This window comes from Ananas comosus, linkage group 13, assembly GCF_001540865.1.
Source record: "Ananas comosus cultivar F153 linkage group 13, ASM154086v1, whole genome shotgun sequence".
NCBI lineage: Eukaryota > Viridiplantae > Streptophyta > Magnoliopsida > Poales > Bromeliaceae > Ananas > Ananas comosus.
The window spans coordinates 6,137,660-6,150,074 of record NC_033633.1 but is presented as its reverse complement, the minus strand read 5'-3'; the positions used below and the strand labels follow the sequence as shown (position 1 = coordinate 6,150,074).

The window sequence follows — 12,415 nt, the reverse complement described above, 5'->3', positions numbered from 1 at the left end:
GAGAGTGAAAACTCTCAGGACAAAGTCAAAACTCTAGAGATCGAACTTTTAGGCCGGAATACCGTCTACGGCCTTCCACCAAGTGTGAAAAAGTTCGGAGTACACATCAAACTCTCGAACCTCGCAATTTACAAAGGTCCAGTGTGCTACATATTATTAACTAATGGGGACCACTTAACCCTAAGGGGGCCGCTATCATCCCAACCGTAGAATCTTTGATGTAAGGGCTAAAAAATTGGAAACACCAATTACTTTATACTTCCGATAGCATAGTAGCTCTACACTATATATATATATATATATATATATATATATATATATATATATNCAACTCCCTTGTACCGGTACACGGGCTCCTGTACCGGTACAAGAGCCAACCCGAGAGCAGCTAAATTTGTGCGCGTAGCTTGTACCGGTACAGAAAACCCTTGTACCGGTACAGCAAGCATTCCCCGCGCTGGTTGTACCGGTACAGCATAGTCTTGTACCGGTACAGCAAGCAGGAAAATCTGCTATTTTGCAGATTCCTTCGCTGAATGCTGCCCTCGCGTCGCACGGAGTCCGTTTTTCGTCTATTTGACGTCAACGCGACTCGGACTTGTCCCGACACTCTCCAGAGCTGTCGACAAGCCTCCACAGTCAAACACCAGAGATCTCAGAGAGAGAGAGAGATAAGTAGTTGGGATAGAGATTAGAAGTGGGGAATTAGAGATAGAGGAGAATGGGAGAAGAAGGGTTTAGAGGAGAAGAACTTTTTGGGAAAAAGATGCTAATTCATTTCATTCCTATCCTGTTTTACATGATAATATGGTATTTATACTACTTAGTAAATTGAACTGGAATGAAAAACACCTAGTCTACGAGGGCTAAACTGCAATTTGTCAAAATGGGGAATGAGGCCTGACGGGTTGAATTCTGATGCCTTGTGGGCCTTGAGTGGGCTTGTTTGGTCCAAATTGCCTGGAAGTCGGGTAAGCGGTTCTCGGGTTGCCCTTCTCCGCACTATTCATTGCCCGGTGGGTCTTGGGTTTGCCATTTCCCCCCGATCCAAGGTTCGGGCCACCCGATCCGCCTATAAACGGGCAAACGGGCGTCGGATAGCCCTTCTCCGCACTACCCACCGCCCGGCCGGTCTTGGGTTCACATTTTTCCTCCGATCCGAGATCCGGCCCACCTGATCCACCAGCTATCTAGATTCTGTCTGACCCCATTTCTTCCTTCTCGATCCTTCTATTTCCTCCTCAGCTCCGATGATGCCCTAGCCCCGTCGCCAAATCGCTCCGATGATGACCTAGCTCCAATGACGCCCTGCCGGAGTTCCGCCCGCACAGCCTCTCGCCGGATTGCTCCGCCGAGCTCGCTCCTCTCCACCCTGCTGTTGCCCTTATTCCTCGCTTAACTAGTAAAGCTACCACTTTTACTACTCCTTTTAACTACTCTACTCCTTTATTCTTCAGATTGTTACAATGATGAATTGCAGGTCTCTTGACCAAAGTAAACAAAAACAATCAAAGTAAGTAGTGAACGGATGTTAAAAAGGAAAAAAAAGAATACTTTAAAGGCGCGTTTGGTTCGCACTATGAAAGATTACTATGAGTAAAAAGATATCCAAGATTCTTATTTCTATTCATTCTATTACTAAGAATATAGTATTTCGGTGTTTGATTCGTACGATCATATTATTTAGTCATATTATTTAAGAATACAAAAAATATATAATTTATTTATTTATTTAATTTTAAATAATACTATAAAAAATTTCAACATCTTTTTAGAAAAAAGAGAAAGAGAATATAGGTTAGGAAGAGAGAGCATAATTTAAAAAATAGGAAGAGAAATAGAGTTGAGATTAGAGAAAATGAGAGGGTTGAGATTTTAGAAAAAGAGGGGGAGAAATAGCTTAATTTATAGAGAGAAAAAATGTTGAAGTTTAAAAAGAAAAAGATAAGTTTAGAGAGAGATATGATGTTAGAGTGTAAAGAAAAATAATACCAATTAGCCGGTAAGTGGAAAGAAAGAAAGAGATAAGACATATTATAATTATTCCAATCCATTAACATAANATAGTATAGTAGCCTATATATATATATATATAGTCGAGCTAGAATACTCCCAAAAGCACCAAGAGGTTGGTGCTTTTGAGTTTTTAATCTTTGGATGGAGAGATGTAGGGTTGGGATGATGGTGTAAGGTGGTGGTAGGTGGAATAGTGTTTGATCCAATAGTTATTAGTAATGAAGGAGTAGATCAAGGAGTAGATCTAAGGGCTAGAAATCTAGAAGTACCAAGGCGGTGATACTTCTAAAAATATTCTAGCTCAATTCTATATATATATAAAACTAGGCTGGAATACTATCAATAGTACCAAATTATTAGTGCTATTGAATTTTTAGCTGTTGGATTGAGAAATATACGGTTAGGATGATGTGGGTGTCGTAGGGTTGAGTGGGTAGTTGTTTGAATAGTATAATCTAACGGGTAAAAATAATCAAAGAGAGTAATCTAACGGAAGAAAACTTGATAGCACCAAGTACTTGGTGCTATCGATAGCATAGCAGCCGAACTCTATATATATATATATATATATATATAGAAAAACACTTTAAAATCTAATAGTTATACCACTTTATTTCACAATAGCAAACGGGTAGAATAAGATCATTGGGGGGGGGGGTTGAGACCCTTGTGCAAATTTTGTGGTCCTTCAAGTTTCAATTTGTTTTGAGCTCTTTTAGAAAAAAGGTCGTCACCCTTGTGCAAATTTTGTGGTCCTTCAAGTTTCAATTTGTTTTGAGCTTCTTTTAGAAAAAAAAAAAATGATCGTGCTTGTAGGTCAGAATACACACACATTTTATGCTCAAAATGGTACTTAAATCCACCCGGATCTCAAAACCACGAAATACACCGACCAACACTTTTAGATGGCGGCGGTTTTAGCATTATTATTAGCAATTGGTTGGTGGATTGTTAATTTGAATATGCGAAAATCCTCTTCCAAAATGATTATAGTGCCCCCGATACGGATCTGAGGCAACTGAGGCTAGAAGAGGTAAGGGAAAGAGATGAAAGTAGAGGTAGAGATAGGTGGGAATTGGAAAAATAAAGATGAGAATTGGGGAGATTATCAGTGCAGAGAGAGAGAGTGTCACGCCCCGGATTACACTTTCCCCGGGCACGCCGACAAATCCGCCATATACAAAGGAATTTCCCCTGTATACGAAGCGATAGCTGTACCTGTAAATCAAACACTACTACAAACAGTAGTAGAGAGCTGCTAGAGAAAACTGAAGCTATATAAAACAGAGTTTCATATACATAGTTCGGATCCAAAATACAGAGCTACTCGCACTGGCGAGTTAAGTCAACTATGTATATAAACTCGAAACAAAACATCTACCTGCAGTAGGGCACCTCTAGCTCAGCACGTCGGGTAGGGCTCTAACTCGCGACGCCCTTGCCTCGATCCTGGTCCGCANAGCTGTCGACAAGCCTCCACAGTCAAACACCAGAGATCTCAGAGAGAGAGAGAGATAAGTAGTTGGGATAGAGATTAGAAGTGGGGAATTAGAGATAGAGGAGAATGGGAGAAGAAGGGTTTAGAGGAGAAGAACTTTTTGGGAAAAAGATGCTAATTCATTTCATTCCTATCCTGTTTTACATGATAATATGGTATTTATACTACTTAGTAAATTGAACTGGAATGAAAAACACCTAGTCTACGAGGGCTAAACTGCAATTTGTCAAAATGGGGAATGAGGCCTGACGGGTTGAATTCTGATGCCTTGTGGGCCTTGAGTGGGCTTGTTTGGTCCAAATTGCCTGGAAGTCGGGTAAGCGGTTCTCGGGTTGCCCTTCTCCGCACTATTCATTGCCCGGTGGGTCTTGGGTTTGCCATTTCCCCCCGATCCAAGGTTCGGGCCACCCGATCTGCCTATAAACGGGCAAACGGGCGTCGGATAGCCCTTCTCCGCACTACCCACCGCCCGGCCGGTCTTGGGTTCACATTTTTCCTCCGATCCGAGATCCGGCCCACCTGATCCACCAGCTATCTAGATTCTGTCTGACCCCATTTCTTCCTTCTCGATCCTTCTATTTCCTCCTCAGCTCCGATGATGCCCTAGCCCCGTCGCCAAATCGCTCCGATGATGACCTAGCTCCAATGACGCCCTGCCGGAGTTCCGCCCGCACAGCCTCTCGCCGGATTGCTCCGCCGAGCTCGCTCCTCTCCACCCTGCTGTTGCCCTTATTCCTCGCTTAACTAGTAAAGCTACCACTTTTACTACTCCTTTTAACTACTCTACTCCTTTATTCTTCAGATTGTTACAATGATGAATTGCAGGTCTCTTGACCAAAGTAAACAAAAACAATCAAAGTAAGTAGTGAACGGATGTTAAAAAGGAAAAAAAAGAATACTTTAAAGGCGCGTTTGGTTCGCACTATGAAAGATTACTATGAGTAAAAAGATATCCAAGATTCTTATTTCTATTCATTCTATTACTAAGAATATAGTATTTCGGTGTTTGATTCGTACGATCATATTATTTAGTCATATTATTTAAGAATACAAAAAATATATAATTTATTTATTTATTTAATTTTAAATAATACTATAAAAAATTTCAACATCTTTTTAGAAAAAAGAGAAAGAGAATATAGGTTAGGAAGAGAGAGCATAATTTAAAAAATAGGAAGAGAAATAGAGTTGAGATTAGAGAAAATGAGAGGGTTGAGATTTTAGAAAAAGAGGGGGAGAAATAGCTTAATTTATAGAGAGAAAAAATGTTGAAGTTTAAAAAGAAAAAGATAAGTTTAGAGAGAGATATGATGTTAGAGTGTAAAGAAAAATAATACCAATTAGCCGGTAAGTGGAAAGAAAGAAAGAGATAAGACATATTATAATTATTCCAATCCATTAACATAAGGATACCCACCCTCCCTTAAAGGGATGAGATGAGTATTTTGGGATGCATCTTATTCCCAAGTAAATTCAGTATTACCAACTAGATTACTTAGTGCGTTTAGCCAAATACCGTCATATTTTTTTATTCCTATTAGATTACTAGGAATCTAAAAAGGATAGCGCGAACCAAACACATCCTAAAATATATCACATAAACAATCAAATTGCTAAATTAACCACTCAATCCTAATTTTCTCATGTTCTTCGATTGTTGTGAGCACACGACTTTTACACAATGTAACCAAAGATAAAAGCTCATATAATTCTTAAGCTTTTTTTTTTAATGGTTTCAAGATGGGTTATAGATGAGTGAGGTCTCCACCTGCATGCATTGTTACCTAACTAGCTCTCTCTGTTTGTTTTTTTTTTTTTTTTTTTTTTTTTTTTTTTTTTTTTTTTTTTTTTTTTTTTTTTGTTTAAGGTAAGAGAAAGTAATAATTAATGATGTATGCTTTTGATTTTGAAGGTTGGATAAGTGCAGAGGCTCTCAGGATCCAAAGCGAGAGCACGAGTGCGGGCGCCCGTTAGGGTTGCAGTTCAACGAGAGAACAGGGGAACTCTATGTGGCTGATGCATATCTAGGGCTACGGGTGGTGGGTGATCCGGATGGCGAGGGGAAGGATAAGAGCAATGCAACCAGGCCAATTGCAACACAAGCCCAGGGCCTTCCATTTCGCTTCACCAATAGCCTTGATATTGATCAGGATAGTGGGGTCATCTACTTCACAGACAGCAGCACCCGCTTTCAAAGAAGGTAAAGATATACGGTAAATTACACTTTTTTGTCCTCAAATCATAGGACGCGCGACACTTTATTCCTCAAACTTTAATTCATTGTCCTTTCTGGCTCAAACCATATATACGGTGTGTCGCAAATTTTCAAAATTATTACAATCAAGTCTTACAACCAAATTATTTTGGAATAAGTATTGATGGGCTACTACTATCAAAATGGCATAGCACCTTAATTATTGTTTCATCAGTAAATAGAATTTTGCTACAAATCAGTAAGTTTGAGAACTAAAATATTGAATGCCTCATGATTCGAGCCAGAAAATACAATTAATTAAAATTTGAGGGCTAAAGGATTACGCGCCTCATACTTCGAATCAGAAATTACAACAAATTAAAATTTGACGGCTAAACTGTCACAACCCTCATAGTAGTATGAGGACCAAAAAAATATATACACCTTTTAGTCTAGTTTCCTTCTGTGCATAATTATGGTATTCCTTAAATTATTGCAACTTAATTTTCGATTTCTAAATTTTACATTAGGGATTTGAAATTCTAAACGCATACACTAGCGTGCTCTTAGAGAAAAAAAAAAAAAAAAAAAAAAAACTTGAGTGGGAAGCTCCCTAATACTGTTCGAAAGTCTCCGATCCATTACCACATATTAATTCTTGCACATATCTTAAAATTTTAATTTTGAATATTTTTTAATCAATTTGAAATTCGTTTTTAGAAACTTGTGGAAATAGTGATCTAAAGGATAAGAGAAATGATATGTTAATAACCAATAAAGAGGGTTGAAGGATTACAAACAGTAATCCTTTTCTCTATAATTTGAAATTTTCTTTTTTGGATTTTAGTATTCTAAAATTAGAAGTGACAAGATTACAGAAGAAAAGGACGCCCCTGGATTAGTTTGGATTAGAGGGTTAGTATCGATAATAAAAGTATATAGCTTTTCACATGACTAACATCGGATCATTTCTCCATAGCGGATTTAAAACGAGTTCAGGTTTATGAAATATATATATATATATATATATATATATATATATATATATATATAAAATTAAATTATTTAAAATATGTGCAAACACTAACACATTATAGCATATTGGAAGCTCTCCAACGCATCAGTCTCTGCTCAAGTTTTGTCCTCTTAGAGAGATGGAAAAAAGTATTTGTTATTTGTACTATTAGTTTCTATAAATCTATGCTTAATTAGTATTGTGTGAAGAGAAAAGTAGAACCAGCTCCAACCCGAGCGCACCCTTTCCTCCGCTGTGTAGAAACCGAAAATTCAAGTTTCCTACACACCTAAGATCGCACAACCACCGAAGAAGACAAGAATGGAGAAATAGAAAGCTCACAATAATAATCTCAAACAATTCCACATATAAAATTAAATAACTTCACGAAGAGTATCCAAAATACCATATAATGAAAATCGAAAAAGACCAAATGAACATTCAATCAAAACACCTTACAATGAATGTTCACAAGAGAGGAGAAGAGGTAGATTAGAGGTCACCCACCTCAAACCTAGCAAAAATCCAACCACCTTTGGATCCTCTTTCACATTTCTCTTGCACTTGAGAGAAACTCCAAAACAAAGAGAATTTAGGGCATGTTTGGCCTAACTTTTGAAAAAGTGATTTCTGAAAAAGTGATTTTGGTTTGGAGAAATGATTTTGGTTAAAAGTTGTATAGCGTTTGGCAGAGTTTAGATAAAAATGATTTTTCTGAATTGATTTTGAAAAGCTGTTTGGCAATTTTTTTTTGATGTTTGCATAAATTAATATTTTTATTAAATTTTATTTTAAAATAATTTAAAATCTAATTTAAATAATAATATAAAATTTTAAAATTTAAAATAATTATGAAATTTAAAATTTAAAAATATAAATATAAATTTAAAAATATATATAATTATGAATTTTAAAATATAAAATTTTAATATAGAAAATATAATTAACATTAAATTTCAAACTTTAAATATAGAATTTAATTTTAATTTAAAGATGCTAAATAAAAAATTTAAAATTTAATTTAAATGTAAATGTAAAATATAATATTATGAAGTATAAATAATAAATAATATTAAAAAATATATTTAATTTAAAATTTAAAATAATTATGAAATTTAAAATTTAAAAATTTAAAATTTGAATATTTAAAATTTAAAGTTTAAAATTTTAAATGTTTAAAATTTTAAATGTTTAAAATTTTAATATTTAAAATTTAAAATTTAAAATTTGAATATTAAAATTTAAAATTTAAAATTTTAAAATTTAAAATTTAAAAATTTGAATTTATAATTTGAAGATTAAATATTATAATTTGAAATTTAAAAATTTTAAATTTTTACATTGAAATTTGAAATTTGAAATTTTAACTTTGAAAATTTGAAATCTAAAATTTTCGATTTGAAATTTTAAATTAAAATTTAAAATTTAAAATTTGAAATCTATTTTTCAAAATTTAAAATTTAAATGTTAAAATTTAAAAATTCAAAAATGAATCTGAAAATTAAAAATTAAAATAAAATTTAAATTTAAATATTGAAATTAAAATAAAAATTAAAAATTGAAGTTTTAATCCAAAATCAAAATCAGATTTCAAGAAGCAGCTTTTTTCTTCTTCTGATTCTGGGGCCTTCAAAATCAGTTTTTTGATTTTAAAAAGTAGAATCAGATTTTAAAAGTAAGTTGCCAAACGCTCTATTGAGCCGAAAATCACTTTTCAGCCCAAAAGCGCTTTTTAAAAGCTAGACCAAACACCCTCTTAGAAGCTTAAGAGAAGAAGCTCTCTTTTTTTCCTCTTTTGACCCACTAACTAAAAACCCATGTAGTCCAACTTGGCTCACTTAGCCCAAAATAAGCCATAAGTCAACTTGACTCAAAACGAGCAAAAAGAGGCCCATTTAAACAATAGACCATTGGGCTCCTATAAATACACTTATTAAACTAGTAAACAAAAGGAAACAAAAAAATAAGTTTAGCACTAATTTTTAACATTGTGACGTCCCAATTTTCGAGGAGGTCATCCATTCTAGGACAACTCTCGTTCTAGCACGCTTAACTCTATTAACATCTTGAGTCTTACCACCATCCAATATATTTAAGCCAGGTTAAGAGTTTGGCCCTATTATATTTTATATATAAAACTATCTGGGTCTCACAAGTATGACAATCATATATTATGGTTGTTAGAAATTGTGATTAATAAGCTTAATGAACATGCCGCATTAGAATTCCTGTCTATAGCCAGGGAAAGTTGGTTTCTTTTTTCTTCTTTCGAAATAACGGCGCTGCCACCACCCTGAGTTCTGGTTGGCAATAAATGATGCGGTATGTGGCACGTTCAAGCGTGATGCCTGTTTGCAAAATGCCGGAAGTGTTGCAAATTTCTTGCGTCCTTGTTTCCACGAAAACTTTCTTACGTGCAGATTAATCTTATCGATTAATCGATTTCAAATAATTGCTAATGTTTTCCACAGATCATCAAATAATTGCTGATGTTTAAAATCTATGCCACCTTTCAGATGGATGGCAGGATCATAGTGGAAATTAATCCACGCCCAAGGGTGCATGATCTTTGCGCCCGCCCCATTTGAGATTCTTAATTACACCGACGCAAAGCAGAAGGCGTGGATTGAAATTGTCACCTTGCAATATTACTATTACTATTTAGATTGTTTAGTTGGTACCCTATCCTTATCCTTGGGGCATTTAGTTTTCAAGTTTGAATCCTGCTATATGCAAGTTTCGAACTTCAAGAGAAAAGAAAAAGGAATAGTGCTGAAGGGCACACGACAAAAAGCAAGTATGGAGGGTTCAGTCCGAGTCGTATGTCTTGTGAAACAGATAATTACGGTAAAAACTAATTAAGTTGCTAAAAAATAGCGCTTTAATATTTCACTAGTGTAGTTACCCGCACGATGCAGCGGGTAGATATTATCGAAATAATTATTTTATTTATTATCATTGATCATCGATGATAGCCTAAAAAAATAAATCTGAAATATACAATTCATCAAATATGTAAAAAATATTACTCTAACTATAAAATAAAGAATATTAATTTAAATAATCAGCAAGAATCAAATTAGTAAAAGAGCAACAATAACACAAAGCTACTATAACTACTGCAATAGCATTTCCAACAAACCATTACTTGACTCGTTGCTTTCTTGGTGAGGTGGCTTATATTTTTTTTTTTTTTGTATTCTAAAAGAAAGCAAGTAATTTATTAACTGAAGTAGACACAATGAAAAGAATTTTATCATATCAAAAAGGTAAAGTTATAGCATGAAATGTGACCACTTTCGATCTAATTTTTAAACAAATTAATTGAGCTACTAATACACCTTAGGATAGGTGGATAAAATACTTGACTTGAAATCACAAATTCAAGGGTTTGAGTTTCTGTGGCTTAGGAAACCTACAGACGTCAATGTGAATTATATGAAATACTCTATTCACATTATAAAATAAATAAAAAGTAGAGGTGTAAGTAGGTTGCGTCAGATCAGTCTTAGGAATTGCTTCTAATATTTTTTTTTTTCTTATAAAAAAAATTAGATGTATACTTGGAACCTACAAAGAGAACGAAAGAGAAGAGCACGATCCAATTTCGGCTAGCTTGATATTTTTTCATATTTATATATTTTGAATCTTGCATATATTTTATATCAAATTAAAAATATATATAAAATTAGTTATTCCAATTATTTGTTTTTTTAGCTCCAATCAGTCCATAAATAACTATTGCCACTTATAAATAATGGGCCAAAAAAATAATCCAATTCTTATCATATTTTGAGCACGAAAATTCTAGTGAAAAGAGCTATCAAATTCTAAAAAGCTCAAAATAAATAAGTAAATAAATAAATAAATAAAATCACCACCACGAGCACCGCCACCATCGAGGACGCAGTCGTTGTCGCCATAGTCATTGTCGGCAGTAGCACCGCCCTCAGCCTCAATGCAGCCCCGCCCCCCCGCGCCGCATTTCCCATCGCCCTCCGGTCCTCTAATATAAAATTAACTCTTTAAAAATATTTTATTAGGAAGTTGCTAACCCTGATTATGTTGATATGCTCTAACTTGATAAAGTAATAAGTTTGAAAAATTAATAGATTTGATGTAAGAAGAAGATGGAAAGGTGGAAGTTTATGCTTAAGAGAGGGGAAATGTAAGATACACGTTGCAAGGAGAAGATTGAGAGGTGAGAGTTAAGCCAAGGGGAAGAAATCATATATATTAATTAATTAATAGAATTTGTGAAATTATTAGATTTATTGCAAAAAGAAGATGGAGGGGTGGAAGTTTATTCTTAATTAAGAGAAGAGGAAGGTAAGGTATACATTGTAAGGAGAAGATGGAGGGTTGGGAGTTAAGACAAGAGAATATGGGCTGAGTTTAAAAAAAAAAAATTTCTAAAGTAATGTGGTTGTGCCACATCAGCAAGATTATTGAGAAATCATATATATTATTAATAGAAATAGATTAATAGATAATAGATAGATTAATAGATAGATATATTCAATTAATACTCCACTCATGTCTAAACTGAAGATTTTTTTGATAAAACAATAGAAGCTAACAGCTCGCTCTAAAAGTTTAAACTACTAAAAGAAACCGTTCCAGCATTTAATATTCAACACGACGCAGTTTAAATGAAGTTTTCAACGACCCGCATCATGATATTCTAAGCAAGGTCACACTAAAGGAAAACTCTCTCTCTTTCTTTTTCTTCATTTTTTTTTTTCCTTTTATGATCGATGAAGCAAATTAAGTCCAAGTTTTTCTGCGATGAGTACAGCTGTAACAATATTATGTATGTATGTATTTTTCTCTTTTATTTTGTAGGGAATTCATGTCAGCAGTAATATCAAGGGATAAAACAGGGAGGTTGATGAAGTACGATCCCAAGAAGAAAGAAGAAATCCAAGTCCTGGCAGACAGTTTATCCTTCCCCAATGGTTTGGCACTAAGTAAAAATGGCTCCTTCCTCCTCATAGCAGAGACCACCACTTGCAGGATCTTAAGATACTGGCTTCGTAAACCCCATGCGGCAACCCCGACCCTCGAAGTGGTCGCCCAACTCCCAGGGTTCCCAGATAACATAAAGCGAATTCCACGAGAAGGCGGCGGCGGCGGCTTTTGGTTGGCCCTCCACTCCAAGAGGGGGAGGCTTCTCCGATGGGCTCTCTCTCTTCCTTGGCTTAGGGAGGTGCTTCTTCGAGTGCCCTTCAATCTTCAGAAGGCGACCGTGCTGTTGAGCAAGCTGAGCCCTCGAGTCCAAGTGATTGCACTGAGGGTGAGTGAGGAGGGTGAGATTGTGGGAGCGCTGCAATACCAAGGGAGGAATCTGAGGTTTGTTAGTGAAGTGAAAGAGAGCGATGGAAAGTTGTGGATTGGGTCTGTTGTTTTGCCTTTTCTTGGCGTTCATAGCCTCCGGGGCACTTGATGAATATACGTGGTCAACTCGATCTAGGGGTCATTAATTGAGTACGTATCACTTCCTCGCTATATATAGTTTTGTCTAAAAAAAATCATTCACAAACAAATATGGTTTTGAGTCTAGCTATTTAAGGTCGGTTGTACGGACTCTTTTGTCTTGATATATACATATATTGTACAATTATTTATTAGGGTTAATTAGTTGTATGGACTCTTTTGTTTTAATTTGATATATACATATATTGTGGATTAA

General features: G+C 35.1%; 1 protein-coding gene across 1 annotated transcript; it reads left to right on the top strand.

The window, feature by feature from the left end:
• On the top strand, window positions 3,753–12,415 carry LOC109719727 (protein STRICTOSIDINE SYNTHASE-LIKE 10-like). The gene is made up of 4 exons (XM_020246519.1): window positions 3,753–3,830; window positions 4,317–4,372; window positions 5,427–5,714; window positions 11,569–12,415. Exons 1-4 carry the CDS (start codon window positions 3,753–3,755, stop codon window positions 12,167–12,169), a joined length of 1,023 nt encoding a protein of 340 aa, XP_020102108.1. The 3' UTR covers window positions 12,170–12,415.